The 27,681-nt window shown below is 54.7% G+C and overlaps 1 protein-coding gene across 2 annotated transcripts; it reads right to left on the bottom strand.

The window, feature by feature from the left end:
• Positions 1-715: 715 nt before the first annotated feature.
• On the bottom strand, positions 716-27,681 carry KANSL3 (KAT8 regulatory NSL complex subunit 3). 2 transcript variants are annotated; one of them, XM_075724143.1, is made up of 22 exons: positions 27,443-27,681; positions 25,719-25,889; positions 24,295-24,385; positions 23,798-23,983; positions 23,518-23,649; positions 23,081-23,197; positions 21,628-21,729; positions 21,399-21,470; positions 20,990-21,064; positions 19,898-20,055; positions 18,929-18,992; positions 18,158-18,358; positions 17,725-17,881; positions 16,273-16,350; positions 12,827-13,018; positions 11,000-11,084; positions 9,950-10,104; positions 9,364-9,476; positions 8,277-8,496; positions 7,906-8,039; positions 3,442-3,604; positions 716-1,299 (listed from the first exon to the last, which is right to left on the bottom strand). In XM_075724143.1, exons 1-22 carry the CDS (start codon positions 27,679-27,681, stop codon positions 716-718), a joined length of 3,489 nt encoding a protein of 1,162 aa, XP_075580258.1. The 2 variants fall into 2 exon arrangements, with proteins under 2 accessions (XP_075580258.1, XP_075580259.1); XM_075724144.1 differs by lacking the exon at positions 16,273-16,350.

Here is a 27,681-nt window from a genome sequence, read left to right as displayed (position 1 = left end):
AGCTCTGTCCTGTGAAAACAAGCCCCAGAGCCCAGCGAGAGCCCCCGGGGGGAACGCTCGTCCCTGGCAAACCCCCCTCGATGGTGCCAAACCCTCACCTCATCATCCCGGCACCCATTTCATGGCTCAGCGCCTTTGTGTCGCCCTTTCTGCTGCTTCCCTAAAACCATCAATTCTCTAATAATGGAGCACAAGCTGCCCACGTCCCCGGCGCTAACCCCTGCTTGCCGATGCAAATGCAACTGTAAAGGTTAAGTCGAGGCTCAGGGCAGATTAATATTAACGTATAAATATTCCCAATAGCAGGAATCAGTTGAAACTTCTACCCAGAGGAGGGACGTACCGGCAAGATGGCACAGGCAGGAGGAGCTGCCCCGGTTGCACGGCATGGTTCCTTCCCTGCCTGCACGAGGCTGCTTTGTCCCTCCACGCCTTCACGGCGAGGGAAATCGGCCCTTGACAAAAGCGGTCGAGGGCTGAGCTGCAACCAAATGCCGCTTTTGGAAGGGACCATGGTGCAATGAAGTCAGTAAAGGAGAACAGGAAAAAAAAAAAAAAAAAAAGTCGTTTTATTAAACAGCAACAAAACCAGAAAAACATCCCCCAGCCTGAACCAGCCCCCCCCGTGCCCACGGGGCTGGCTCCTTTCCCACCCCGCAGCTGAGCCCAGTCTTCCCAAAGTGCCGGTCGCAGGCGAGGGGTCCCGGGGGGGTCCCTACGGCTTCTGGCTGAGCGTGGGCCCCGCCGTGGCGATGATGGAGGAGCCGGCCAGGCTGCTGCCCAGCGTTATGAGCGTGGTGCCAGCCCCTCCTGGCAGCACGCCCTGGGGCAGCAAGTGTCTGTTGGCCAGAGCCTCTCTGGCGTGGATGACGGTGCTCCCGTCGTCCACCACGGAAGGAACCCTCCCCAGGGTCTCCACTGCCCCCAGAGCGTGGCCGAGGGCCGCGGTGCTCTTGGGCAAGCTGACCTTCTCCCCGATGTGTCCCAGGGGTCCATCGCCCTTCACGGTGGCCAGCGTCGAGGTCAGGATGACGGTCTTGGAAGCGGTCTGCAGGACAGGTCCCACCTTCGAGTGTACCAGGCTGCCGGGAGGGCTGGGGGCACCGGCCAGCGGGGAGGTGGCGAAGGTGACGGCACCGGTGGGAGAGCTGGCGGATGAGGAGGAGGAGGAGGAGGAAGGCTGGATGCCCGGCAGTTTGAGGGGGACAGAGGTAGCCTCACTCATCACAGACTTGGTAAGCGCAGACAGCTTGGCGTCCGACATGACGTAGAGCGTCTTCATGGGGCTGGTGGTGGTCACTGCGGAGAAGGGGAGAGCGGGGTCAGCGGCCGTGTGGACACGGTGCCCGCCCTGGGCTGCGGCCCCCAGCCACAGCAGTGGGGTCGCAGGGTTTCAGAGCGAACAGAAAGACCTGGCCTTGTCTGCTCTCCAGAGCGAGACCCCGAAACGAACCCCAGCGCTGCCACAGCCTTGGGCAAGGAAAGCACAAGAGCCAAACTCTGTCACCATCAGCACTGCTCCCCCCTCCTAGACCGCTCAGATCCCCCAAGGAAGCCTCTCTCTTCCTTCAGTGTCTCACCTTCTCCCCCAAAAAGTCCCCTCCCATTGGGACAGGGCATTGTGGTTCTTCCTTAGCCAAGCAGGCTCCGTCCTGCCCCATCCTACCTGCCGCAGCCCATACCGAGCTCACTGTGCTCTCAGCGGCCTGGCTCAAGGCAAGCTCTTGCGCATCCCAGCTCCGTCCCAGCAGCAGCGCTGGGGGTGCTCAGACCCTCATCACACTCCTCCTCAGGAGGCGACTAAAAGACTAGGCTTTGTGAAACGCAGCCCTCTGTGCTCTAAGGCAATGGCAGAGGTGGCATCGTGGCGGTTACCCCGTCCGAGTCGGCTCCCCGGCTGCATCTACGGTAGCCACAGCCCAGAGAGCAACAGAGGGGAGAGAGGCATCACTGAAAGCTAATCACTGGGTTTAGACGCGCTCGAGGGACGGGAAAAAGCCTGGAGACCCGCTGCTGGTTAAAGACAACGCTGGCCAGAGAGACCCCAACCTGGAGCAGCCCACAGTTTGTCCCTGCAGCCGCCCAAGGCTGCGACTTGCTCCATCCCTGAGGAGCCGGCACCGAGGAGCGGAAAGTGGCACGCCCAGCCGCGCTGGGTCAGCTGGCACGCAGCACCGTATCTCTGCGATAGAGACCAGCGCGGCGTGGGACTCTCCGAAACGAAGCGCCTCGAGCGGGGCAGGCAAGGAGCGAAGGCTGACGGCCGACCGTCTAACCAGGATGGGACCGCTGACTTGGGGGGAATCGGGGAGGCTGGAAGGGCAGGGGGACGGCGGGAAGGGGCGGCTCCAGCCACCCCTACGCAGGCTGGGGAAGCGGCACAGACACCCAATGATGCTTTAACATCAGCAACGACCGCTCCGCAAAACTGAGTCTGGAAAATTTTCTGCGCTAACACCCCGGTCCGCCCTGCTGCTCCAGCAGCTTTCCTACAAACCGGTCCTCCCCGCTGGATGCAAAGCCAACCTGAACCTCCAGCGAAAGCAGGTAAAGTTCTCCACATATCTAACTTCATCCACAAATAACAAAAGGAACGAGAAAAAAAAAAAAAACCACACAGCAGACGACTTAAGCCCAGTGCTTCTGCACCTCCCTGTTGAGTCCTGAGGGAGAAAAGCAGAGTTCGAGGGTCTGCAGGGGTCGGTTAGCTGGGTTTAACGCCCACAAGGAACGCCGACTTGCGTGGCAGAACGCACACGCTCCAGAGCTGCCTCGTTTGCCCTTTGGGAAACCGGAAAAGTCCCACCGAACTTCATCCACCAGATCCGGCCCGAGCGCCGGCTGCCTGCTCACCCTGCCGCTTCCTTGGAAATCAGCTGGACCGAGGAAAATGAAAACACCGGCTCGGCTGGCAGCGGGCTCTTTGGTACAGAAGCCTTTGAGGATGCAACGGACCACATCACCGCTTCGTGCCGCTTTTATTTAAGTCTGAGGCTACCGGCTGGGTAGCGGCTCTGCAATATTTATTTAGCTGTAATTGGATGGGTCTGCTCTCCCCAGGCAAGGTAAATAAATGTAGGCAGCAGGGAGAGCGCTTAGTGCTACGAGCGCGTGACGGGGGCCCTCAACACAAACTGCAGATAATCCCTTCTGTGTTTGGGCTCGTAACGCCCTGCTCTTCATCAACTGCTCAAAAACGGCTGCGTTGAGCCAAAACTCTTCGTGCAAAGAAACCCTGAGGGAACCTGACTTAAAGGAGGGGGACAAAAAGGGAAAAAAAAAAAAAAAAAAAAAGAGCAAGGGGCTTAAAAATAAGCAGCATTCAGGCAGCTATTCCCCAGAGCGACTCCGCACACGTCACCCGGCGGCATGGCTCCAACCCGGCCTCCGCTCTGGTCCCCAGGCCGGCTGCCCGCGCCCCACGACTGCCATGCGCCTCACCTACGGGTGCTGCCGCGGCGGCGGTCAGGTGTGCCGCGGGGTCGGCGGGAGCCATCTCTGCGCCAGCCTGGGCTTTGCTGAGATCCATCTGAGACAGCAGCTTGCCAGGAGAGGCGGCGCTGGTAGCTGGGGCGGCCAGGTTCCCAACAGCACCGTCTGGAGCCTGGAAGGGTTAAAGTAACGGAGAGCTACTGGAAGCGCCCCGCTGCCGAGGGTATACCATCTGCGGGGGGCTGCAAGCATTCCTCGGGCCCTGCGCTAGCCCTCACCTAAAAAAAAAAGAAAATCAGAGCATGCCTTCTCCCTGCTTCTTCTAGCTTTGCCCTCACTCCGACCAGTCGTTACCAAGCTCAAGGAAAAACACGTACCGAGAGAAAATCCGCCGAGATCCGTGTTTTAAAAGCATGATGGTGTCATTTGCAGCGCTGGCACCAGTGCTTGGGCTGAGACCAGCACAAACTCGTTGCCTTTTTCCAGAGCGGAATGGGATGGCTCTATCCCCATCCCTGGCTGTCAGAGTCCCGCTCTCGATTCCTCTGCAGCAAGAATGAAGCAACAGCCAGGAGCTCAAGAACGATTCCTGCATGGTGCAGACCCCCTTGCAAGAATGACGCGCTATTACCAGCGAAAGCCCAGCAAAAACTGGAACAGCACACACCCTCCTCCGCATCAGAAGAGCTTCCCTCTTGCTTGACAAAGACAGACAAGCCCCCCTGACGAGAGCCGGCTGGTGACACAGCACCAGTGCCCACCAGATGTCCAGTACGGGGACAATTGGAGAGTTTGGATTTGTGTCCCAAGGCAGGTGGCAGCACACCCTGGGAGAGCACCGACAAGCTTCAGTGAAATACCTGGCAATTCCCCCGTTTGAGGGGTTCTTCAAACGCCTCTGGGTCAGCCTCACGTGCCCCAACTCTGTCTCCAGGTGCATCTGCAATCTGATACTGCAGAGAGCCAACTGCGTGCGCTCCTGTGCTCTCCCTGGGAGCCCTCACAGCCCTCAGCTGACATAATTCAAGCTCCAAAGCAGCTTTTCCAGCTACAAAAGCAGACGCCCACCTCTCCGGGCAGACTCCTCTGAGCCAACTTGCTCGCTTTCCTCCACCACTGAACAAGCACGGCTTAAGCTTAAGTCTGAGCCCCGGCTACCTGATGCTCATGCGGGTCGCAGCCTGCTTTTCCGTGCCTTGTGCAGGAATTTAACAGTGCTCTGTTAGCTAGAATTAATATTTCTGCCCCTGGGAGTGGAAAGGGTCAGACTTCAGGAAAAGAAAGGCGTTTACTGCCTGCTTACAGCACACCCAGCACCAGCCGCCGGCTCTGGGCAGCGGCAAGGGCTGGAGCCGGAGCAATCCTCGTACCATCTCAGGGAGACCCTTGGCCAAAGCTCAAACCGCGACACCTCAGCTTGCAGCTCCGGTCATCACAGCGTAAATCTTCGTGCCACTAAGCAGAAAAAGAGGAGCGTGATCCAGCATCAGCATCGCTCCACACTTTACAGAGCTACTATCAGGATATAACCACGCTGCAGGGGGGAATGCATACAAAAAGCCACGTTCAAACCACCGTGGAGGAACTTCTTGAAAAGAGAAGCTGAAGCTTGCTCGTATTTTCTCTTTGAAGCCACCCAAGCACTCTTGCTTCTTCTTACTCTGCTACTCACAGAAAGCATTTGCACAAAACTTCCCAGGGAGATTCCTCAGCCTTCCGCCTCCCATTTAATGCCCACGGGGGGAAGGAAAAGAGTTACCCACTCAAACTGCATCTCAGCTGCTACAGGCATCGCCCCAGCCCCCAGAGTTTAAAAATCACAGCGCACAGCCGATGCGTGGGCTTCACGCTTCCTGCACAGGCACACTGGAGCCATCAGCCGGAATTTCAAAGGGAACCCAACCGACGACAGCTTCGGCTACTGCTGAAAACACAAGAGTTTAAACCCTCAGCGTTATCCCCCAAAGCCTTTTGTAAATTTGCTCTTTTACAGGAAGCCCGGCCAGATTACGTAATCCTATGCTCTAAAGGTACACATGAGCTGATGTCAAGGGCTATAATTAGTTGCACAAACACACAGCTCATTCCATTTCCTGTAAAAGCCAGCTTTCAGTTTGCTTTTGAAGCAACTCTCGCAGCCGGCCACACAATTAAGCCCTACCTTGAACGCACAAGCTCAGCACCCTAAGTAAAAGTCACAGCGCACAATCCAAGCTCCAGTGCCGAGTGCCACCGCCCTAAAACGTTAACCCATACGCGGACTCGTTAACCCTGGCGCTCAGCTGTACCAAGTTTCATTACGCTGCAGAGTTACTGTTCTGCTGGATATTTAGGGTATCTCAAAGGTAACAAAGGACGTAAAGGAAAGCACGCCGGTTCCCACAGTTTATTAAACGGCCTGTGAAGAGCACAAAAACTGCCTCCAACACGGATGAAGAGTTTCAGACCTACGACAGCAACTCACCTGCTGCTTAGGTGGGATCTGCACCGAGTGTCACTAGCTCCGTTTCCGAGCTCTACCTTAGCCGCCTCTAAGCTCAGCTCTGCCAATGCTCGCGGGCTCTGTCGCGCTAGCAAAGCGACCGAAAGAAACGCAGAAAAGTCAAGGGAGGAAGGACGTGGTTGCTCCCAAATGCGAGCTTTAACCAGCAGTAAATCAGGACTGTGCATGGAAACTACCGGCAATGGTGGATGCAATGCCAGCTCTGAAGCAGCGCAGGACAAATTAAGGATTTATGGCTGCTACTGTTAATACTTAACCAACTTCCATCCAAAGACTTCACCTTCTGGATAATGTCTCCCTAAAAATATCTCAGGGCTTCAAGCAACCTCAACCAGCCTCTGGAGGCACAAGGCAGGGAGCAGAAGCACGTTCCCTGCCTCCACGATGCTGCCCACACCTCCGGCCAGCCCAGCAACAGGGACCAAAACTACAGAGCTTCATCTACAAAGCGAAGATTGCTCTGCCTCTCCTACACCAGCTTACCTGCCCGGGACCTGTGGTAGTGCCATCGGAAGTAGGAAAATCACGTGCAAGAGAAAAAAAACCAAACAACAAACCAACCCTGCCAGTCTGGAGTGATCTTGGCATCCTCAGCCCTCAGTGCCAGCTCGTTAATCCCTGCTGGGAACCGGAGCTTGATCCCCACTGGACACTCCACACTCGTCCGACCGCCCAAGCCACAGCATTATGGTTCCGGGAGCTTGTTGACTTGTTCTTTGAACTACCTTCTCCCTGCAAACGCCTGCCTCCAATCACTACAGTCAGCATCTCTTGGACAGTCAGTTATTCCCCTCAGCACGTACTCAGGCAACCAGCAGCCCTTTTCCTGCGATGCCTCCTTCCGTCCCGCGAGGCAGGCCACAGCCCTGGGCCGCCTGTTTTCTCCTACCTCCCCACCCCCAGGAAAACATCTACAGGACAGACCCGAGCGTCGTACAGCGCTGGAGCTGGGACCACGGGGAAGCCATCTGAGCTTGGGTCAACCCTGCTGATGGCACGCACAGCCACCGCTGACCAACCATCCTGCGCAGGGAGTCGGAGCTAACCTTTCCGCCCTCACGTTTATGGATCCATCTCAAAATTGACAGTGGTTTAGGACGGAGCCCAAAGATACACCTGCAGTAAATTCACCCCTTTTGCTACCTCCAGGATTTGGGGTTGAGAGGTCTGCGTTACAGTACCCAAACCCACTACATTCACAACAATAAAAAACCCCTCTCTGACTTGGCATCTTGTGCTTTCAACTCAACCGCACCAAGATTTAACCTAGGAAGCAGGAAGGCAGCCAGGACCCTTGAAACAGTACATGGCACGTGTTGAGAGTCCAAATAGTAAGAGCTTTTCCTGCTGTCAGGGATCCACCTCCAAAAGATCTGTATCGAACAGGTACAGCCTTGGAGCACATGCTCAGCACTTCATAAACTGATTTCAACAGCACAGCAGTGAGAAAGAGCAGGAGTTGGGGACAGAAGGAAATAGTACAGCATCCTCAACACCCACAGGGCCCAGCCTCCCATCCAATAGTCAGAAGCAGCATTTTCAAGAGGAATACAGCTCCAGACAGCACAGCCAACCCACTCTCCTGCCTGAACACTCTACAAGCAGCTTTCCTCCTCCCACCAAAGCCTGTTACCACCAAGAAAGCCTGGAGCTTCAGTACCAATTTCCATGCTGATGTCAGCTTCCGAAGTCTAGCCAGAGACTCCCTTGGAGTGGTACTAGCGTGGTATCAAGCACAATCGACCCTGCCACTAACAGACACGAAGATGACCTGAGTCCTCTTAACCACTGCCTTGCGAGGCCCCTCTCTGTGCGGCCTCAGCAAAGCAACGAAGCTCATCACACCCAAGAGACACGACTGAGAACACTTTCCCCATGACAGCTACATCTGCCCTTGACTACGATGGTCAGAAAAAGCTCAGAGGAGCAGCAGCGGGCACTTTCTCTACAGGGAAGATGTCAGAAATTACCTGAGGTGCCTGCGTCTGCATCGGCTGTTCCTCGAGCTGGGGCTGGACAGTCCCCATCGCAGCCTGGCTAAGCGTGGTCACGCGGCTGGGCTGCCCACGCAGCGTCACAGTAATGGTCGTTGGGGCCTTCAAGCCTAGAAAACACGCGAGCGAGACGTCCCTGAGACACGGGGATTGCGGAGGTCATGTTTGCCAACCGGAGGCTACGTCAGAAGCCTCTTCCCATTAGAGGCAGGTGCTCAGAAATTGTTAGCACACGCAGCTGTCCGTAGCTACAGCTCAAAGGCAAAATAAGCTTTGGAAACGCTGGTTTCGGGGTGATGGGGTGCTCCAGGCACCTGCATCGCGTGCCTGTCCCCCTTCTCCCTCACCTGCTGCCTGGTTGGAGATCTGAGCCAAGCCAGGGAGACTGCTGGCCAGCTTCGCCAGTCCCCCGTTTGTCAACAGCTGGTGAATGGCCGTGGGCTTCCCGCTCGCTGAGGCTCCCAGAGACAAGGAGGTGGCAACCGGGATGGTGCGGACAATGGTGCCGGTGCCCGTGGTTATGGCACTCAGGTTCTGGATAGGCGCGGGCGTCTTCACAGCTGAGGTCTGGAAGGAGAAGGAGAAGCACTGAGTACCTGGGAGGAAAGGGGATGCCGGGATGGCACGGCCTCTCCCTCACACGGAAACTAGAGGTCTTTAGAGGACAGAGTTTTCCACACTTGGTTCTGGTGGCCACAAGCTGGTCTAAAGGCAAGTCAACTTGTCCCTTCCAGTCCGCACATACTCATTTCAACTTGAAAGCATGACTGGGAGAAACCGTGGCTCCACTTCTAACGAAGCCACCAACTCTGAAAGAGGTTACCTCAAACTGCAGGGATGGGGAGCCTGCCTGAGAGGTCATAGGCGTGTGTCTTCCCAGAAGGAGAAAGATCGCTGATTCGCCCCCCGTCCATTCTCCAACTCCTTCTCAACATTTTCTCAGTGGCCGCCCAGAAAAAACTTCCCACAGCCCTGTTTCCTAGACCTCATGCCACTTACGGGAACGTTTAGCCCCTGGCACACCACCAAGGCTTGGACGCATCATTTCAGCTGCAGTTCATACCTAATATAGAATCATGGAATCATTTAGGTTGGAAAAGCCCTTTCAGATCATCCAGTCCAACCATTAACCTAACACTACCAACTCCACCACTAAACCAATTAAGGGGAGAGTAGCAATTTCGTGTTTCCTGGCTTGGTGGCTGGATTATTTTTTAATAGAAGTAAAAACTAGGAATCATTAAGGTTGGAAATGACCTTAAAGATCACCAGTCCAACCATCAACCCAACACCACCATGCCCACTAAACCATCCCTCATCTCTTCTGGTTCTGGAGCAAACACAGCCTGCCTAGGTTCCCTCTGATGCCTGCCGCTTTATCCTCCATACCCCTTCCCTCCAGAGAGGGACCTCCGACGTTTGCAGGCTGCCTACCTGCACGGGCGGCCCGGCAGCAGCCACACTGGCAGGAAGGGCTGATGACTTGGTCCCGATGTCCTGCAGGCTGAAGCTCAGCCCTTGCAGCAGGCTGCTGGCAGATGCTGCTCCTAAAAATAAAAGTACAGAATAAAGATATCAGGCTCAGAGAATCCACCAGCACAAAATTCCACGTCTGTCAAATGGCAGGTGTCTGCAAAACTGTTCTTTAAAGAGCAGCGTCCCAAGCAGCCTGCCTCGAGGTCAGCAGGGATCCTCCTAGCCGCTCCACACACACAGTCCGACACATCTCATCACTGCAGCTACAAACGAGGTTAGCCGTGAAACCCGGAAGGCAAGAGGAGGTCAGTTTTCGCATCTCAAGGCATCGTTACATACCAACGACACAATTAGCAGGTCACCTACTGCACCTTCAGCCTCACTTTACAGCATCCCACGGGATCTCTGCAGGCTCTGCGATAGCAAAGCACTACAAACGCTGCCTCAGCCACACCCAGAGCAACCAGGGATTGTAAGAAAGAGGATCCGCCAAATGATTTTTACCTTTTACATTCACAAGAGAGACATGGAGAGAGGCAGGTACCTGGGAGGGTACTGGCTGGCTGGGCCTGCATGCAGTGGGTGCTGCTGGCCACCAGCCTGCTCTGCAGGGCGTGGAAAGCGCTGGGCGCCGTGCTGCTGGGGATCATGGCAGACGGAGCAGGGCTCGGAGAGGAGGTTTCTGCTGCCGAACTCAGCCTACAAAGCGAGCAGAAGAGAAAGAGTCCAGTTAACGATGAACCATGCAGGGCAAGGCCAGATGGCTTTGACAGCGAGCTGTCACTGGCCTAACACAACCAAACGGGACTCCTGGAAGCCTAAGGCAGGGAGTTGACGAGCTACAAAACCCCAAAGCGAGAGAAGTTTCCCCGGCGTCCACTGCGGCAGCTAGAACAAGGAGCACCTATGACAAAATCCACGTATTTCCAAATTGGAAGCGAGCTTGTTATCACGTGTGCGCCAACCTAGGTGCTGCGTCACCTTACGCAAAAGCAATCTACCTCGCAGTGAAATATTTCCCTTTTCAAACCTACTTTCTATTTGAGAACAGCTCTTCTTCCTCTCCCCTCCCAGATCAGGCAGAGTCCGGTTCTCCGAAGCTTGGTTTGAATTAAAAGGGAAAACAGTGATGTGAGATGTCAATGTCAGATTCGTTCCCCAACAGAAATCCCTACAGCCAGTTAATCAACTTCATGAACCGATATTGAGGCTTCTTTCCCCTACCTTTGGAAAAAAAACACTTGACTGTTAGAGGGAACGAAGGGAAGGATTAAAGACAACACTGAATTTCTGGCAGAGACACCACAGGCATTCAAAAGACAGAGATAAGCAAACTTGGATTTGGGAAACCATATAGAAATGCAGCCAAACAGCCGCAATACCTTCTACTTCTGCCCATTTCTGCCATTCTCAGACTCGACTGCCGGTTGACAAATAGTTTTCAGGAGCCTAAGAGTCTCCTGCACTTCAGAAAATTCCAGCCATAAGCAAGATACCAAAAAGCTCCACATGCAGAAATCACCCTGTTGCAGTGCTTCCCATCAGCAGCCTGTCAAAAAGGCGCACGGCTTAGAAAAACCAAAGTCACACTCACTTGGGGGTGGTGAGCAGTCCTGACAGCTCCTTTGCGCCCGACACAGACTGGCCAACAGCCATGGGGACCGGCTTTCCAGCAACAACTGCAAAAGAAAAAGAAGAAACCTCACTCACTCTCCTCCACGAGGCTTTAGGGATTCCCCCTCTCTCGCACAACTACCCACAGACCCAGTGGTGCAGGCCATGGGCTCATCCTGCTCACAAAGCATCTTCTCAAGGAAACCTCCGCTGCAGCCATAAACACACACGCCAGCCACCGCGCTACGACAGATCGGGAGCGTCAAACAGAGCAGAGTTGTGAATAAAAAATGGAAAGCTGCTGTTGTGGAAGTGTTACGACAGACGGGATTGAAGGAATCGGCTTCAAAAATCTGTAAGCAGTGAAATCTCAGGCCCTCGCCACCAAATGCAAATCTCTCTCCTAAACGTTCATCTCCACTAATCCCCTCCTCCTCGTCCGTCGTGGCACAGGTCTACCGCCTCCACCGATTAATTGGGATCTGGCTGGTCGCTAGCGATTGATTTTGTAAGCATTCTTTAGAGACACTTTACAAAATACACAGGGATGCGACGAGTCACAATATTTGTTTATTGCGGCGTTTTGGGATACAACTGCGTTTGTCTTGTGCATTCCTCCTGCTCACACACGGTAAGAGGGAATTCTTGTTTTGGTTCATGTTTACTTCTGCAATTCATTTCCTTTCTGTGAAAAGAAGTAAAGTTTGGAAAATTAAAAAAAAAAAAAAAAAAAAAAAGATTCCGGAAACCAGAGATTTTCAAAGCTGCCAGAAGATAAACTGCAACCTTAAAAAAGGATGTGTATGTATTCATTCATTTTCACAGTTCAAAACGACTGTTAAATTAACCGAGAGATGCTTCCAAAGGAGCAGAATCATTTCTCAGCTTTGAAAACCTCTGATTTCCTATCAGAACGGAGACGCTGCCCTTTCAGTCCTGCACCGCATCGAGCTAACACTAATAACGAGCGACCGCTTTACACAGCTGGGGCTCCGCGCTCTGACGGGAAGCAGTCGCGTACGCTGGCACGGCCAGCGACAAGGCAACATCCTTCAGGTACAAGGGCGACAGCAGCCAAAGCTTTTGGCCTCCCTTGCGAAGGCTCAAGGTGAAGACGACCGAGCACACCACCTCTTCTTGGACTGCAGGGACCTCTGCAATGCTCGTCGCAGTGGCTTTTCCCAGCCACAGAGGCAGGAGAGGAGCTGGAGTTTATTTTATACGCGTATCGAACGCGTACCGCGCCAGACTTCGGGCCCAAAGGGGAACAGCAGAGCAGGGCGCTCGGCTGATTCATGAAGTCTGAATACACAAAGGTCTTCTAAGAAGGAGGAACATCGGCGTCGTCCCTAAAGCAGGAGCACGTTCCAGGCAAGAGCTTCGCGCAGGAGTCGCAGGAGCGGGCAGCAGAACCGGAGATGTGCGCGACCTACTTGAAGCAAGGGGCCCGCCAGGACCGGCATCCTGCTCCCAGCAGCGGCTCGATGCCTCAGAGGAAGGTGTAAAATTCGCCTCGCAGCTCACAAGGCTGCGGTCGAGCATTTCGCTGGAGCGTGCAGTCCCAACGGCTATGGAAAACAGAGGCTCCTGCCAAGCTCCTACATGCTGTCAGCCCCCAGGCTTCCCCAGCTACCCCCAAGTCACTCACACCTTCAGCCTTCGTCCGTTTTCTGCAGCTAACTCCTCCAAAAATAACGAAAATCACAGCTCCCCTCCCCTCCCCACGCCGCGCCCCAGAGGAGCGGGTCTGGGCACAGCCACGAGCCCGCTCTCGGGTTTAAAAAGCAGCTATGCAATCGCAACTCACTTTCTGCCTGGGTGGTGAGGGGTGCTCCATTCCCCACGCCAGCAGCATCTCCGTGAGAGACAATGGTCACCTTGATTTTGGCTCGTTTGGAGGATTTGGTGCACTGGGTCGGGCTGGGGGTCTGATGCCTCTTCAGCTGCATACGCACATCATCTTTCTCAGCCCCTTCCGAGTGCTCTGAGGAGACTGGAACTAGGGGACACAGAAGTAGCTTTTTGAAAACCGACGGCCGATCCCTCGAGGTCAGTGCCGCTCCACTGTGCGCACCAAGGTGTGGAGAAGGGACACATGCCCATGCACACTTCCACAGCTCCCTCCATGCCAGCCTTACCCATCTCCCATGCACCAGGAACCCACGCTTCTCCTTTTCACCATGTACGCTGACTTCCACCTGCCCTAAGCTGCTGTCTTAGGGCCAGGACTTAGCTTAAGCTACTCACAGGCTAAGGCAGGACAGCGTATAAAGCCTGGCTTGCCTCTGCAGCGAAGAAAAACGGATGCCTACAGTGACAGCACATCTCCACATAAACGCTTTTCATTTCAAAGCGCGGCATAATCAGTCCCGGCATCAGGTCCCTCCAACATCCCTAATTTCCAGGTGAGGGGACGAGGGCGCAGAGACTTGCGGAGCCGGTGCAGGTGCGCTGCCAGCGCTGGGATTACAGCTCAGCCCGCCTGCTCCTCCGCCACACCAGCCAAGGTATTTGCGTGCCTGTTGTTCGGCACATCCCTTCCGGCGCTCGGAACCGGCCCTCGGAACCGGCCCTCCAGGAGCTGGACTGAAGCATACAGGTTTCTCAGAGGCACTAAGCGAAGCAGCCGTGAGCACAAGGGGTGCTGCAGCAAAGCCAAGCCCCCACACACCCTACGCTGCTCGGCACTAGGGGAGAAAAGCCACGAGCTGAGATTTCTCTTCCGCACCAATGGCTCGTTTTGCTGCCGTGTCCTTGACCCGTCAAATCCATTTGGTCCTGCCTAGAGCACAAGCTTGCTGGGGCCAGGGCTATCCAAAAAAGCACAGAGGACCCACGACAAGCGCTGCTGGGCAGCCCAGGAACAAAACACAGTCACGAGCTGTCACATCCTGCCCATCCGTTCTCGCACATCTCCCACCGCTGGCGTACGATCGCCCAGCCCCAGCCTGAAACGCTGGTGGACTGGGTCGAAACAAGGATGCAGATCTGCCTCCTACTGTGGTGCTTACAGCCTGGCAGCGCCGAGAAACGCAGCCGCCGCTACGCCCGAGCGCTGCCGTCATCTGCGGCAAGGGGGAAAGGTCTTCGCTCAAAGCTACGGAGAGCCCTCTCCACCAAGAGCTGCGGCAGACCACTGCTGAGCCAGCTCACTCCCTCTTTACAGATGGTCCCGGGCATCTAAGCTGTGTATTCAATGGCCTAGAGGCCAAGATGTACGTACCTTTTTCTTTTTCTGTATCTAGATACGGATATAGTATATAAAATTGATATACAGATGCGTGTGTGTATACATATACACTCCCTGCATATCACACCACCTGCGTACCTCTGAACTGTGGCCGTAGGACAAGACTGCAGCCAAATCCCTAAACGTCAGGTGACTCCAAGCGTTTCGGGGCCGCTCTGGTCCCCAAAACAAGAGCCAAGCTTGCTGTGCTGCTATCGACGGCCGGATCTGCGGCTCGAGCGTGCTAACTCGTGACACTCGTGCAACGCTCCCGTGCCTCCCACCCACCTGCAAACATGCATCGTCCAAATCACCGGCCAGAGAGTCCTCCTCAGGCGTGCACAGACTGCAGGCACCAAAGCTCCCTCCCCGCCAAGTGCCACCAGCCAAGCAGGACAGTGAAACGGCACATGCACAGGCAGTGGTGTTAGGTGCCCCTCAAAGCATCGGCGAGCAGTGACCCAACGTCCCTGTGTGTCCCCTGCTCCTGCTCGCGCAGGGGCATGCAGACCCCCGCCGTGGCGGGCCGGCTGCGCGTTCGGGAGGAGCACGCCGCTCCCGAAACAACAGCGAACGCTCCCAACGCACGTGCCCCGGCTTCCTACCTGGCGGCTCAGGCAGCCGAGCCAACGCAGTAACGAGCCTAGAGATCTTAATTGACTTTTGATCTTATCAAAAGGCAGGCCAGGCTGGTGCCAGCCTCTCCACATCTCCCCACCAGCGGGGTAACGTCCACTGCGGTTTCTCTTCCCAGCAGACACTGGGTGGGAGGACTCTGGATAAGTGCAGGGATCCACGTGTGCACTCCCAGGCTAACCTCATCGCACAGGGCAGAGCACAAAACAAAGCTCAAGGGAGAAAGAAACCTTTGAACAAGGCTCAAGGGAGAAAGAAACCTTTAAAACAACCAGCTGGGGCCAATACTTGCCTCAGGAGTTTGTTACCACAGTTGTATACGCGCAGTTTGGACTGTATCTCGTGTGTGTTCAGGGCAAGCAGGGAGCCTGTATCTTAAGTCTCTACGCAGCATGCCAAAATACCACCAGCTTCTCTGCACCCAGCACTTGCCTCGTCGAGTTAAAAGCACCGGCATTCGGTGTGTTGCAGGGAGGTAGTTCTCACCCACGCCAACGCTCTCAGCACCCTGGGGTGACCCGAATGACACTGTCAGCTCACGTGGTGACACCGCCGTCTCCCAAAGCCTTGGATTTCAACCTCTTTTCCTCTCCTAATCCCAGATCCACACAGTCACTGCCATTCGAGATGGCAAAACGTGTCTTTAGCTACGCTGTGGATCTCGCCCCTCGATCCCTAACCCTCAGAGCACTGCACACGCTGAGGCCCACCTCTCTGCACGCTCCAGCACCCAGCACGAGAGCCCACAGCACTAAAGACTGCTCGCCTCCGCACATCTCCTGGTCCAGACAGCATCCCTCTCCCACCACATCACCGTCTTCCCAAAGCCATCCCTCTCCCTGACCTCTCTGCTCTCTTCTAACTCTCTCTGGCTAAAAAACACTGCTCCGCATGTCTACATCTGCCCCTTCCAAGTCACTCAGCAGTCCCTTGCTTCTGCTCCCACTGACAGTCCCTTTGCTGCTCCACGTGCTTGGGACGCTCCACCAACACACGCAGCCTCTCAGGCTGGTGTCCGCATCCCCTTCTCAGCCCCAGCATGGGGAAAGGGTTGAACTCACGATCACAAAAAGTCACCGCATTGTCTACAAAGTTTCAGTCCATCAGGGCAAACCGGCTGCCAGACTACACGGCTGGAAGAGTGGTATTTACCCACCGGAGCAGGGAAAGGGGTAGAGCTCAGGAAAAGTTAATGCTCTCAGCTAGCCATTTGCTTTAGCTTCAAATACAGCAAAGAGAAAGCAAAAAGCAGGGGGACAAGGGGACACGTTGGGCCACATCCCCAAACCAATGCAAGGGAAGAGGAAGATGATGAAAGAAGGTAGCGGAGACAGAGAGAAGGAGGGAGACAGAGAGAGAGAGACAGCGAGAAGTGAGGAGATACTCACCAAAGAGACATGAAGAGGTGCCAGGAGGAAGAGCTTTCCTCACCAGCATGTTTTGTTTCAGAAAAGCAGCAAACTGAGCTGAAATGAATCAGAGAGAATTACAGTATCACAGCCCGGCTCTGGAGGGGGATGGGGAACTCCAGGGACACCATTGCGACCCACAGACAGAGACCTCGGAGCAGGCAGGCAGGCAGGCAGAGAGCTCCGGACACGACTCGTCCAGCCACGAGGCACAACGGAGACACGCCAACCTGCTCTCCGGACAGCAGCGTAGCACATCCGACGCTACAAGGGGCATCATCCCAGCTTTCACGGAGAGCACGGCCCAACGGCACGAGCCCTCTCCAGCCCCTCAGCCATCGGGAAAAGGTTCGGCGCCCAGGGAACGAGAGCAGGCTCGGCTGCGAAAGGCACGGCTAGCTTGACTGAGCAGTTGCGCCGAGAAGCTGAGAGCAGCTGGGAGACGTCAGCCAGCACATCCCTGAACAGCTACGGCCACAAAACGCGGGCCAGAAGCCACGCCGCGGCAGCGTTCCTGACAAAACAAGGCGGCCACCACACACCCCACTCCACCGGCCCTCCTCCTGCCTCCCGCGTGCTATCTAGAAACTTCCTCCCTCAACTACAACAACAAAGGAATAGATTTCTTTAGTCTGTGGCCTGAGAAATTAAGGGAGATCCAAGCTTCAGCTTCCCTCCCTGAGTTAGAGAAAGACTTTAGAGAACATGGAGGGTCACACTGTTACAGGAGACAACAACAAGGCTGTTCGGGTCTTGTCTTGAGCAAAGAAATAAGGAGAGAAGGGAGGACGGAGAACTATTCCCCAGGTGCCGCTGATATTTGCCAGAAGGGATCATCAACAGAACCATTACCTACATTCACAGCGTTCACAATCAGACTGAAGCTGCACCTTAAAGGTTTTTAGTCGGCATCTCACAGGACAAAAGAACCCCAACCCCACAGCTCAAGCTGGTTTCTTATTCAGAGCAGGTTTTCCACTGCCATTTGATGCAAGATGACTCTGTAATTACCCAAGCCCCACTGTTTCAGTCACAATTCAATAGCCTCAATCATCTCCCGAGTACCTTTAGTCTCTCTCCCAAGCAGCCTTCAAGGACATGAGACACCAGTCAAGGGGCTCACACTGAAGAAGAATTAAGAGCACGGCTATGTGGCGATTTGGTCAAAGCAAGTGAAAATCCTTCCCACTTGGAACAGCAGCAAGGCTCCGCAAGCTGCAGAAACACCGCTTCCAACCTAATTTCAACCCTCCACAGGCCGCTGCCTTCGGATGACAGTGACGGGGGACCACACCGTAGAGAAAGCTGCCACGGGGAGCTTGGAATTCAAGACAAGACTCGGAAGACAAAAACCTAAACATGACAGGACAGATAAAGACCAAAAATCCGGATGCTAAGAGGGAAGAGGGCGGGAAAGCTGCAGGGCATTACCTTGTGCCTGCTTGTGCGTCAGGACAGTGTCCGTCCTCTGCACCTGCCTCTTCAGCAGCTGCGTGGTGCCGATCTGGCTGGGCTTCTGGATGGAGGACACGGCAGCCATTTTAGTCTTGGGACTCGACGTGGGGCTGCTGGAGACGCTGGATAAGTCCTGCTCAAAGAGAAGGTACGTCGCTTACCCCACGTCTCCCCAAGAGGCAGCCTGAGCGTGGCAGCACACAGGCAAGAACGTGCAGCCTTTTGCTGGAGCAGGTTTATTTCTGAAGGTCCGTTTGCCCCACTGCAAGCCAGCAGCCTCTCCGTACCCTCTCACCTCCCTCTTCCGACACTAACCACACCTCTCGCCACGTATTTCAGCGGTACAAAAGCATCTCTTTACACAACCTCAGCCTTCCCCAGCTCAAAGTATCCCGGAGAAAACCCCCACCTCTGAGCCCGAGGGTGAGGCGGGCACTTTGGCCGCTGGCGAGGCAGGCCTGCTGGTTCTTTCCGGCAAGTCAAACGACAGATCCCTCCTGGTCGAGTCGCGCGGCTTCTTCTTCTTCTCAGCATCCAGGTCACGAGGATCAGAGCCTGAGTGGCTCTCCGCTCGGGTGAGGACTCCAGTCAAGAAGTCAGCTATTTCATCCTAGGATGGATGAAACAAATAGATTAAGTAGCGTGCACATCTCTAAAGAACTGATCTTCACAGCTTGAAACAAAAAAAGAATGAAAGATTCCCAAAGGGACAAGCGGTTAAGGCTCTGTAGGTTTAACATCCCGCAAAAAGAAACCGTAAAACCTTACAGATGGACCTTGGCTTTCTCATTAAAGCTCATACTCCCCTGATTTCTGACACATGGGAGAGAAACACGACGGTTTCTCCAATGAGCCCAGAAGCACTGCTTGCTTCCCCAGGCAGATGTACTGGAAGACTCAGAAAACTGCTCTTTGTTTAAGGTGCGCTACCAGCAAGCTCACATCTCTCCTCCCAAATGGAAACAGCCACTTCAAAATCCCACTCAGGAGACAGATCACCTTTGTCCAACCAACCCTGGCAGTAAGGTTACAACTTGTGGTCACCAAGACATTTCAGCGCAGATTTTTTGTATTTTTAATAGATACGAGGTGTAAAAAGGAAGATTTCTGTGGTTATCAGTGTAGGTATTTTTTTATCTTTAATAGATATGAGGTGTAAAAGGAAGATTTCTGTGGTTACCTGGATGCATCTGTCCACCATACTCTGGGTCAGACCTTCTGACTTCTTTTTGGCTTTGCTTATCCTATTTAAAAAAACAAGATGGAAGTCCACACATGTTTGGTTTTTCACTTTCACACGAGCAACATCATCTGAGAGCAAGATGCAAGCGACAGCAAGCTCGCTCCCTTACCCAGCTAGGCCCAGAGCAAGGCAAGAGCCAGCTCCGTCAGCTCTCAGCTCAGGAGCACCGTCTGCTGGAAAGACGAGATTCATCCCTCAAAGTGCAGAGACAAACTTCCATGACTAAGGAAAAAGGCCCAGCATCCCAAAGCATTTTGCAACGCAAATAGGACGCCTCCTTCCCGTCAGAGCTCTGTCTGCAGACCCAGTATGGGAGTTTCACATTTCTTTCTTTCCTCTCCTTTACTGATTACCCCTACTACAGATTTCTGACTTATATGATGCTCCAAAACCTCGCCGCGCTGCTGGCTCCAGCTCTAGCAGGAGGCCAGCGCCATTCCCATACACGACTTGCTCAGGTTTTTGGTGCAGTTATTCCAAACACATGCAAGTGTGACAGGAGAACAAGCTCCAAAGTTTACTGAAACCTTAAGAGCTTCTTGCTTCCTGCAAGGCTCTGACAGCCTCCCTTACCCAAGTCTGTGCAGAGCCTCCAAAACCACACATTCCAGAGCCAGGGGCGGGAAGAAAAAGCAAATGCTTCCTTTGCTGTCATACCACACTGTACCCTGGCTCTTTCATTTACCACTGGGAGAAATTATGCAGGTTTATCACAGAAAACCGACCCTCTATCCAACATACCAGGTTTTGAATAACAAAGCTGACCTGGATAGGGCATTTTTATGCAGTTCCCATCTAGTTTCAGTACCAAATTTGGGGTTGGTTTTTTTCTTTTTTTTGTATGCAGCACACTCAGATCTCACCCAGTGCTCCTGGGAAGAGAGTACCCACCTCGCAGACCGTTACCTGAGATTGTCGTCTGCTCCTCCCACCACCACCATGCTGTTATCGGCTCGTATTTTCTCCCGGAAATCTTCCATCGCTTCGATGTTGCACTGCAGGGAATTCTGACCGATCACAAAGAGGACAGGGGTCTTCATCTCCAGGAGGGGGTCATCTACATCCTGCAAGAGCAAGGGGAACTGTAATCCAGAAGGACTGGCCCAGGACGCAGAGTCTTCAAAGCCAAACACCTTTCTGAATTAGACGAGGATTTCCAAAAAGAAAAGGCACGTGCCACAGGGGCAGACGGCGCTTCACGTGCAATCCCAGTACATACCAACTGCGTCCTGAAAGGAGAGAAGCATAAATCGTACGGATCGTTTAAAACGATTAAAACGTTTCTCTTTCATGAGAAAGACTGACTCAAAAGCTGAACGAGTACACAGCGCTGTTACTTAACAGCTGAGACTGATGCCCCCCGCCTCAGAAACCCTATTTCACTGCGTTTTCCTCCTTCCAAGCTTTTGCCGCACAAACCCAGGGTAAGGCTGAAGAAGCACCAACAGCGAAGCTTCCTGGGGTGAGCCCTCGATGGGATTTACACCGAGTCCTGAAGAAAACTCTGCCCGAGGGCTGCACCGTGCTCCAGCAAACGCCTTTTATACGGATTTCCACTACCCTCAGAATTAGCCATTTCATTAGCGCAACCCTAATCATTCCCGATCCAGTCTCACGCTCGTCAGCTAAAAAAGGAGCAATTTGGGCTCCGTGTAAGTCAACCCAAGCTGTCATCTCTGGTGCCAAATGACACAGTCAACAAGCGACCCACACGTAAGACCCCAGGAAGGAGCTGCAAGAACACGTCACGGCAGAGACAAGCAAACACAGGACTTCTCACGCCTGCTATCGCATCAAGACTCCTACTACGAATGCAACAGTCCCGCCGGCTGGGCACATCTCCTCCAACTAAAAATCACACAGACATTCCTCAAGAAACATCTTCCAATTATCACTGGACTTCCAAGCCCGATTCTATGACAATCCAGGGAGATTTAAAAAAAAAAAAAAAAAAAGTACAGTTTTTTTTCAATGGCTCCATCTCCCTTCGGTCCTTACCCCTCTGGGGCCATCAACGGTGAGCAGTGGGAATCCAAGGCACACAACTGCAGTGACATACTCCATCACTGAAACCTGGGCAGAAAAAGCAACAGTCAGCATGCTAACAGCCAAGTGCGTCAAGGGTGCGAAGGCGGCTTTGCCGGGCTCCTGCCGGGCACAGAAATATCTTCTATATTTAGACTTTGCTTTGTTGATTAAAAGAGTTGGGGAAAAAAACACCGAATGACTCAAATCACTTATGCCCTCACAACCAGAAAGGATGTCTGTCTCAAAGCCAGGCCTTGGAAAGAGAAAAGGGATAAGAACAACCCCAGCAGAGCCTTAAATGCAACAGTAATTCAAATCTAAGTCTGAACTGAAGGCGTCAAGCGGGCTCCGAGAGGATGAAAAGGAATCGGGTACTTACGTGACAGGCCACCAAGGCACCCGTGTTCCACCCGATCAGGATGATCGGCTTGTGAGAGAAGTGGTGGTGAATCTACAGGAGGAAAAAACAAACAAACAAAAAAAATATGGATGGAGAAGAGGGACAGACAACGGGACAATGCACCGGGGTGGCACAGCAGCCACAGGCAAGGTGAATAGTTTGAAGGGAGCAGCAAAGGCTCCCCGATACGCTCGTCGCCCTCGCTTACCTCCGCCACCTTGCCCCTCACCGCCCCGATCATGTGTTCGAGACACTGCAACACTCCCACCCCGCTGCCGTTGTTCAACAGGTGGGTGGCGATGGGAATCACCTGCCGTTTGAAATGGAAAAAAAAAGACGATAAATAACAAGTACTGGGGACAACAGGTACCGACAACTATTAGCACGGACTGGAACCCTTTATGCACGACCTTGTGCTTTCTCTCCCCCTCTTTCCCCCAGGATTCACTTCTAGCTACTAAAAACAGAGGGAATAGAGAATTCCCCCCCAGAGACAACCTCTGCTACCCACCTCACTCCTACACACCCAGCACAGCTGCCCCATCAGGAGGGGCGTGAGCAGCTCTGCCTGCAGGCAGAGGACTCAGGTGACCTGCAGTCTCTCTCCTCCAACCTCTTCCTACCAGAAGACTCTGTCGGTCCTTAATAACAGTAACGATGCAGTCTGAACTGCTGAGGATGGATGCCTTTGGTTGGCAAGAAGCCCCAAACGCATCAGACTTGGGCAACTTAGAATCATAGAATCGTTGAGGTTGGAAAGGACCTTTAAGATCATCCAGTCCAACCATTAACCTGCCACTACCAACTCCACCACTAAACCAGTTAAGGGGAGAGCAGCAATTTCTTGTTTCCTGGCTTGGGGGCTGGATTATTATTTAATGAAAGTAAAACTAGAATAGAATCATTAAGGTTGAAAAGGACCTCTAAGATCATCACCCCAACACCCCCATGCCCACTAAACCATGTCCCCAAGTGCCACCTCTGCCTGTTTTTTGAACCCCTCCAGGGATGGGGACTCCCCCACCTCTCTGGGCAGCCTGGTCCAACGCTGGACAGCCCTTTCCATGAAGAAATTTCTCCCAATATCCAATCTAAACCTCCCCAACACAGCTTGAGCCCATTTCCTCTCATCCTATCGCTTGTCACTTGGCAGAAGAGCCCAGCACCCCCCTCCCTGCCCCCTCCCGTCAGGAGCTGCAGAGCGATCAGGTCTCCCCTCAGCCTCCTCTTCTCCAGGCTGAACACCCCCAGCTCCCCCAGCCGCTCCCCACCAGCCCTGTGCTCCAGACCCTGCCCCAGCTCCGCTGCCCTGCTCTGGACACGCCCCAGCACCTCAATGTCGTTCTTGTATCGAGGGGCCCAAAACTGGGCACAGCATTCCAGGTGCGGCCTCACCAGTGCCGAGCACAGGGGCACGATCCCTGCCCTGCTCCGGTGGCCACACTGTCCCTGACACAAGCCAGGATGCTGTTGGCCACCTTGGCCCATCCCCTGTGCAGCGTCTCAAATGGTAAATGCTGCAGGTGGCAGATGCCAGCCTCTGCCTTCAGCAGAACCAAGTATTTTGGTGCACCAAAGGCTTATAAAAACAAGCTCAGCAGCTGCAGCCTAGCACAGCTGCTAGTTTGAACTTCCCTCTTTTCAAAAGCAACCATACGAACCTTTCCCAAGCAGGAAAGCTGCGACTGCCAGAACCGGTGCCGTCGAGAAGTGGGGAACATGGAGTTGGAGGGTCCGGAGGAAGCAATCAGAATGAGGGGGGAACCAGGCAATTTGCTCTACAAAGTTCAACAAAGAGCTCTGTAAGGGAAAGCAACTTCCCTGCCCGAGGCCCCACTGCCCAGCCTGGCCTGCGCAACAAAGCAGGAGGGATCTTGCATAGCTCATTAATTGACTGCATTTTCCCCAGCCACAGCTACCTCAGGGTAGTACGGGGGGGAAATGTGTCCAACAGAAGGAGTCCCCCTCATCGAGCAAGTCTAAAGCAGGAGGAAAAGAGCCCAGGAAGCAAGACAGAGGCGGAAGGAAGAGGACAGCAGAATGCTGGGAAGAATAAAGCTGATGTGAGACCCCTTGCAAGCCCCCAAGAGGAACTCACCGGTTTATTATGCGACAAGACCCCCACTGCCGGGTCCCAAGGTCTCTTCAGCAGCAGAGACAGAGCCTCGGCACCTGCTGCCCCCGTCTTGGCAGTAGAGGAGAGCAGCATCCTGTCGATCAGGGTGGGGATCTGAAACCAGAGGCCAGAAAGGACTGAGGAAATGCACGCAGCCGCTCCAAAGAAAAAGAATAAGAGCTCCATCAGCCTCCTTTCACCGAGCTTTGTAAGGGAAGAACCGTTATAAGCGATAGCGAAGTCTTCCACTGCCTTTTCTCACCTTTCCTTTAAGCGTTTGCAGAGCGTCCAAGTAAGCAGCCAGCACCGGCAAACTGAGGGTTTCCACTAACGTCGTGTGGAGCCACTGGATCAGTTTGGTGTCCCAGTTGACGCTAGCCAGAGCTTGGCGCACCCTCCGAGCGCATTTGTCCACTGCTATCCTCCTCAGGACCGGCTCGTTGCAAGCCTAAAAACCAGGAAATGTAAAAGAAACACAATTATGGGAAAAATCAAGCATGCCACGTGCATCCCAAGCCACAGGAAAGTATTGCCTTGGGCAGCCCGACATCCTCTGGCAGCAAGCAAAGACCAACATCCTCGCAGCGAGGACAAAATCGTGCCTCAAACGAGCTCAGAGCTGCCTGGTTTTTAAGACTCCACGACCCAAAGGCCAAGACTCTCATCTTGACTCATTTGGGCTTTGCTAGGCAGGACTGATAAAACACACACAGGCAGCGACTCCGCTGGCAAGTGAAATAGGGAATTAAAGGACCTTACCCCTTCGTTAGCCAAGCGAGCCAGCCTGTCAGATTGCAGTGCTTTGTGAATTTTATTAAACAGCTTGTTCTGGGCCATCGTCCAGCCCGTCCTGCGGGGAAAAGCCGAGAGGTAACGTAGGTCACTGTTACATCCAGGTCCCGCAAGCTGCTGCCCATTCCCAAAGGCAGCCGGCAGCACAGCCGGGCATCGGCTGCGAGCGCAGCCTCAAGAACTGATTTATGGCTACAGACAAAGCGAGTTTCGCTACCAAGGATTTAAGCTAGAGGATGGTTCAATAAAAACCACACGGTTTTAAATGTCACTAGGGCGTGTCGGTGAACGGCCAAGCCTCAGAAAGGCAAGAGTTACAGCATGTCCTGGTTTCGGCTGGGATAGAGTTAATTTTCTTCCTAGCAGCAGGCATAGTGCTGTGTTTTGGATTTAGGATGAGAAGAACGCTGATAACACGCTGATGTTTTTAGTTGTTGCTCAGTACTGCTTATGCTAGTCAAGGACTTTCCAGCTTCCCATGCTCTGCCAGGGGCACAAGAAGCTGGGAGGGGGCACAGCCAGAAGAGTTGATCCCAACTGCCCCAAGGGCCATTCCATACCATACGGCGTCATGGGCAGTATAGAAACTGGGGGGGTTGGCTGGGGAGCAGCAATCGCTGCTTGGGAACTGGCTGGGCATCGGTTGGCGGGTGGTGAGCAATCGCATTGTGCATCACTTGCTTTGTATATTGTTATTATTATCATCATCATTATATTATCATCATTACTATTTTACTTTATTTCAATTATTAAACTGTTCTTATCTCAACCCAGGAGTTTTCTCACTCTTACTCCTCCAAATCTCTCCCCCATCCCATCGGGGTAGGGGAGTGAGCGAGCGTGGTGCTTAGCTGCTGGCTGGGGCTAAACCACGCCACAGCAGAAGCAATAAACAAGGCCAAAATAATCGCTCCTTTTAGCACAGGCTATCGCCACGTTTCTCAGACCAACTGTTCAGAAAAAAACCCCGTTCTGTCCCTCGTAACATCGAGGCTGTGAACTGGCTCGACTGCAGTCACAGGGAAGGTTTTTAATAGGGCGGAATTTATGCGTAGCCTCATTTTTAATTTTTGACACTGGAACACGGCTGAATTGAGGATCTACAGGTAATCTAATGACTCGCTGCCCCAGCCGCCTCCGAACAGAGGAGAGAGCTTCCGTGGAGCGCGCGGCAGAGGTTCAACAGCTGGGCCAGCCTCTGCCATTAAATCTGACAGCTTTCACAGCCGGCAGACGAGGAATTTGGACACGAGAATTCATTTTCTTAGAACATTACTCAGTTCAGGAACGTCCCTGCCTATCGACTCACACTAAAAAAAAAAAACCCCCACACCATGCGACGGGCGGCTGGGTAACGCCCGAATTTCCTTTCTCCACTATCCCCGCGCTACCTGTTGACGTGTTCCTCCCAGTCGTCTGGCGGCGGAGGGGCGTCAGCGTCCGTGCGAGCGAACATCACGTGGCGCTCGCACTCGTTCATCACGCTGCGCGCTTTCTGGTTGTCGTAGAGCGGCACGGGCGTGGGCGTCACCGTCTCGACGTCGATGGGGACATCCGCTTCGCTGTCAGGAATAATTACGCTTTAGAGAAAGGGATCGCTCACCTTTAGGGTCTGCTGTGCTTTAAAATGAAAAGGCCGCTGAGCTTCATAACCGGGCATCTTGTTATTCCTGCTCTGAGCCCAGGCAGCCCCCGGAACCCCGAGACCAAGCCCCCAAGCATGCTCCCATCCCTCGCCCCAAACTCAGCTCTGACCCCCATGCCCAGCCCCACAGCCTGACCCCAAAGTGAACCACTGAGGCCTGGCCACAACCCCCCTTTCCGCCCCATCCCCAGGGCCCTGAAACCAGCCCCGAGCTGCCGCGCCAAGACCCCCAACTCAGCCCCACACCTTCCCACAGCCCGTACTGCTCCCCACGGAGCCCAAAAGCTGCTCTAGTCTCCCCAACCCATGCTCTCCCCCCCCAGCCCCACAGGATGCCCCCAGCCCCACACTCTCCCCTCACAGGCCCCATATTCTCCCCACACAGACCCCCACAGCCCCACACTCTCCCCTCACAGGCCCCACACTCTCCCCTCACAGGCCTCCCAGCCCCATATTCTCCCCTCACAAACCCCAGAGGCCCCACACTCTCCCCTCACAGGCCCCACACTCTCCCCTCACAGGCCCCCACAGCCCCACACTCCCCTCTCACAGGCCTCACACTCTCCCCTCACAGGCCCCCCCAGCCCCATATTTTCCCCTCACAGACCCCCCAGCCCCACACTCTCCCCTCACAGGCCTCCCAGCCCCATTTCTCCCCTCACAGGCCCCACACTCTCCCCTCACAGCCCCAGAGGCCCCTCAGACTCATATTCTCCCCTCACAGACCCCCACAGCCCCACACTCTCCCCTCACAGGCCCCATATCCTCCCCTCACAGGACCCCCAGCCCCATATTCTCCTCTCACAGGCCCCCCCAGCCCCATATTCTCCCCTCACAGGCCCCCCCAGCCCCATATTCTCCCCTCACAGGCCCCCACAGCCCCACACTCTCCCCTCACAGGCCCCCACAGCCCCACACTCTCCCCTCACAGGCCCCATATCCTCCCCTCACAGGACCCCCAGCCCCATATTCTCCTCTCACAGGCCCCCCCAGCCCCATATTCTCCCCTCACAGGCCCCCCCAGCCCCATATTCTCCCCTCACAGGCCCCCACAGCCCCACACTCTCCCCTCACAGGCCCCCACAGCCCCACACTCTCCCCTCACAGGCCCCATATCCTCCCCTCACAGGACCCCCAGCCCCATATTCTCCTCTCACAGGCCCCCCCAGCCCCATATTCTCCCCTCACAGGCCCCCCCAGCCCCATATTCTCCCCTCACAGGCCCCCACAGCCCCACACTCTCCCCTCACAGGCCCCCACAGCCCCACACTCTCCCCTCACAGGCCCCCACAGCCCCACACTCTCCCCTCACAGGCCCCATATTCTCCCCTCACAGGCCCCCCGGCCCCGCACTCTCCCCTCAAAGACCCCAGAGGCCCGTCACCCCCATATTCTCCCCTCACAGGCCCCCACACTCTCCCCTCACAGCCCCCCCCCAGCCCCCCACAACCCCGCCCTCCCCGGGCTCACAGGGCGGTGCCGGGCTGCCGCCGCGGCGTGAGGAAGAGCATTCGGGTGGGACGAGCGGCGCTGGCGTCGGGGTGGGCGCTCCAGGGTTTGGCGTAGCTGTGGTCCAGGCAAACCAGGTCCAGCTCCCGCTCGTGCACCGAGAGCTGAAGGAGCAACGACGTCCCCATCCTCCGCGCCGACCACTGAAGCTCCCGGTCGCGATCACGGTCGCGATCGCGATCCCCCCCGCGCTGCGACAT

Source organism: Pelecanus crispus, chromosome 21 (genome assembly GCF_030463565.1).
Source record: "Pelecanus crispus isolate bPelCri1 chromosome 21, bPelCri1.pri, whole genome shotgun sequence".
Lineage (NCBI taxonomy): Eukaryota > Metazoa > Chordata > Aves > Pelecaniformes > Pelecanidae > Pelecanus > Pelecanus crispus.
This window is presented reverse-complemented; position numbering and strand designations above follow the sequence as displayed.

What these genes read in the sequence shown, in the direction of transcription:
- KANSL3 (XM_075724143.1), bottom strand. Translation starts at nt 27,681, where the DNA reads ATGTCGCAGCGCGGGGGGGATCGCGATCGCGACCGTGATCGCGACCGG. An exon ending in CGGCAGCCCGGCACCGCCCT is followed by an intron (nt 25,890 to 27,442) that starts GTGAGCCCGGGG and finishes TATTCCTGACAG; the next exon opens with CGAAGCGGATGTCCCCATCG. An exon ending in CGCCGCGGCAGCACCCGTAG is followed by an intron (nt 1,300 to 3,441) that starts GTGAGGCGCATG and finishes CCTTCTCCGCAG; the next exon opens with TGACCACCACCAGCCCCATG.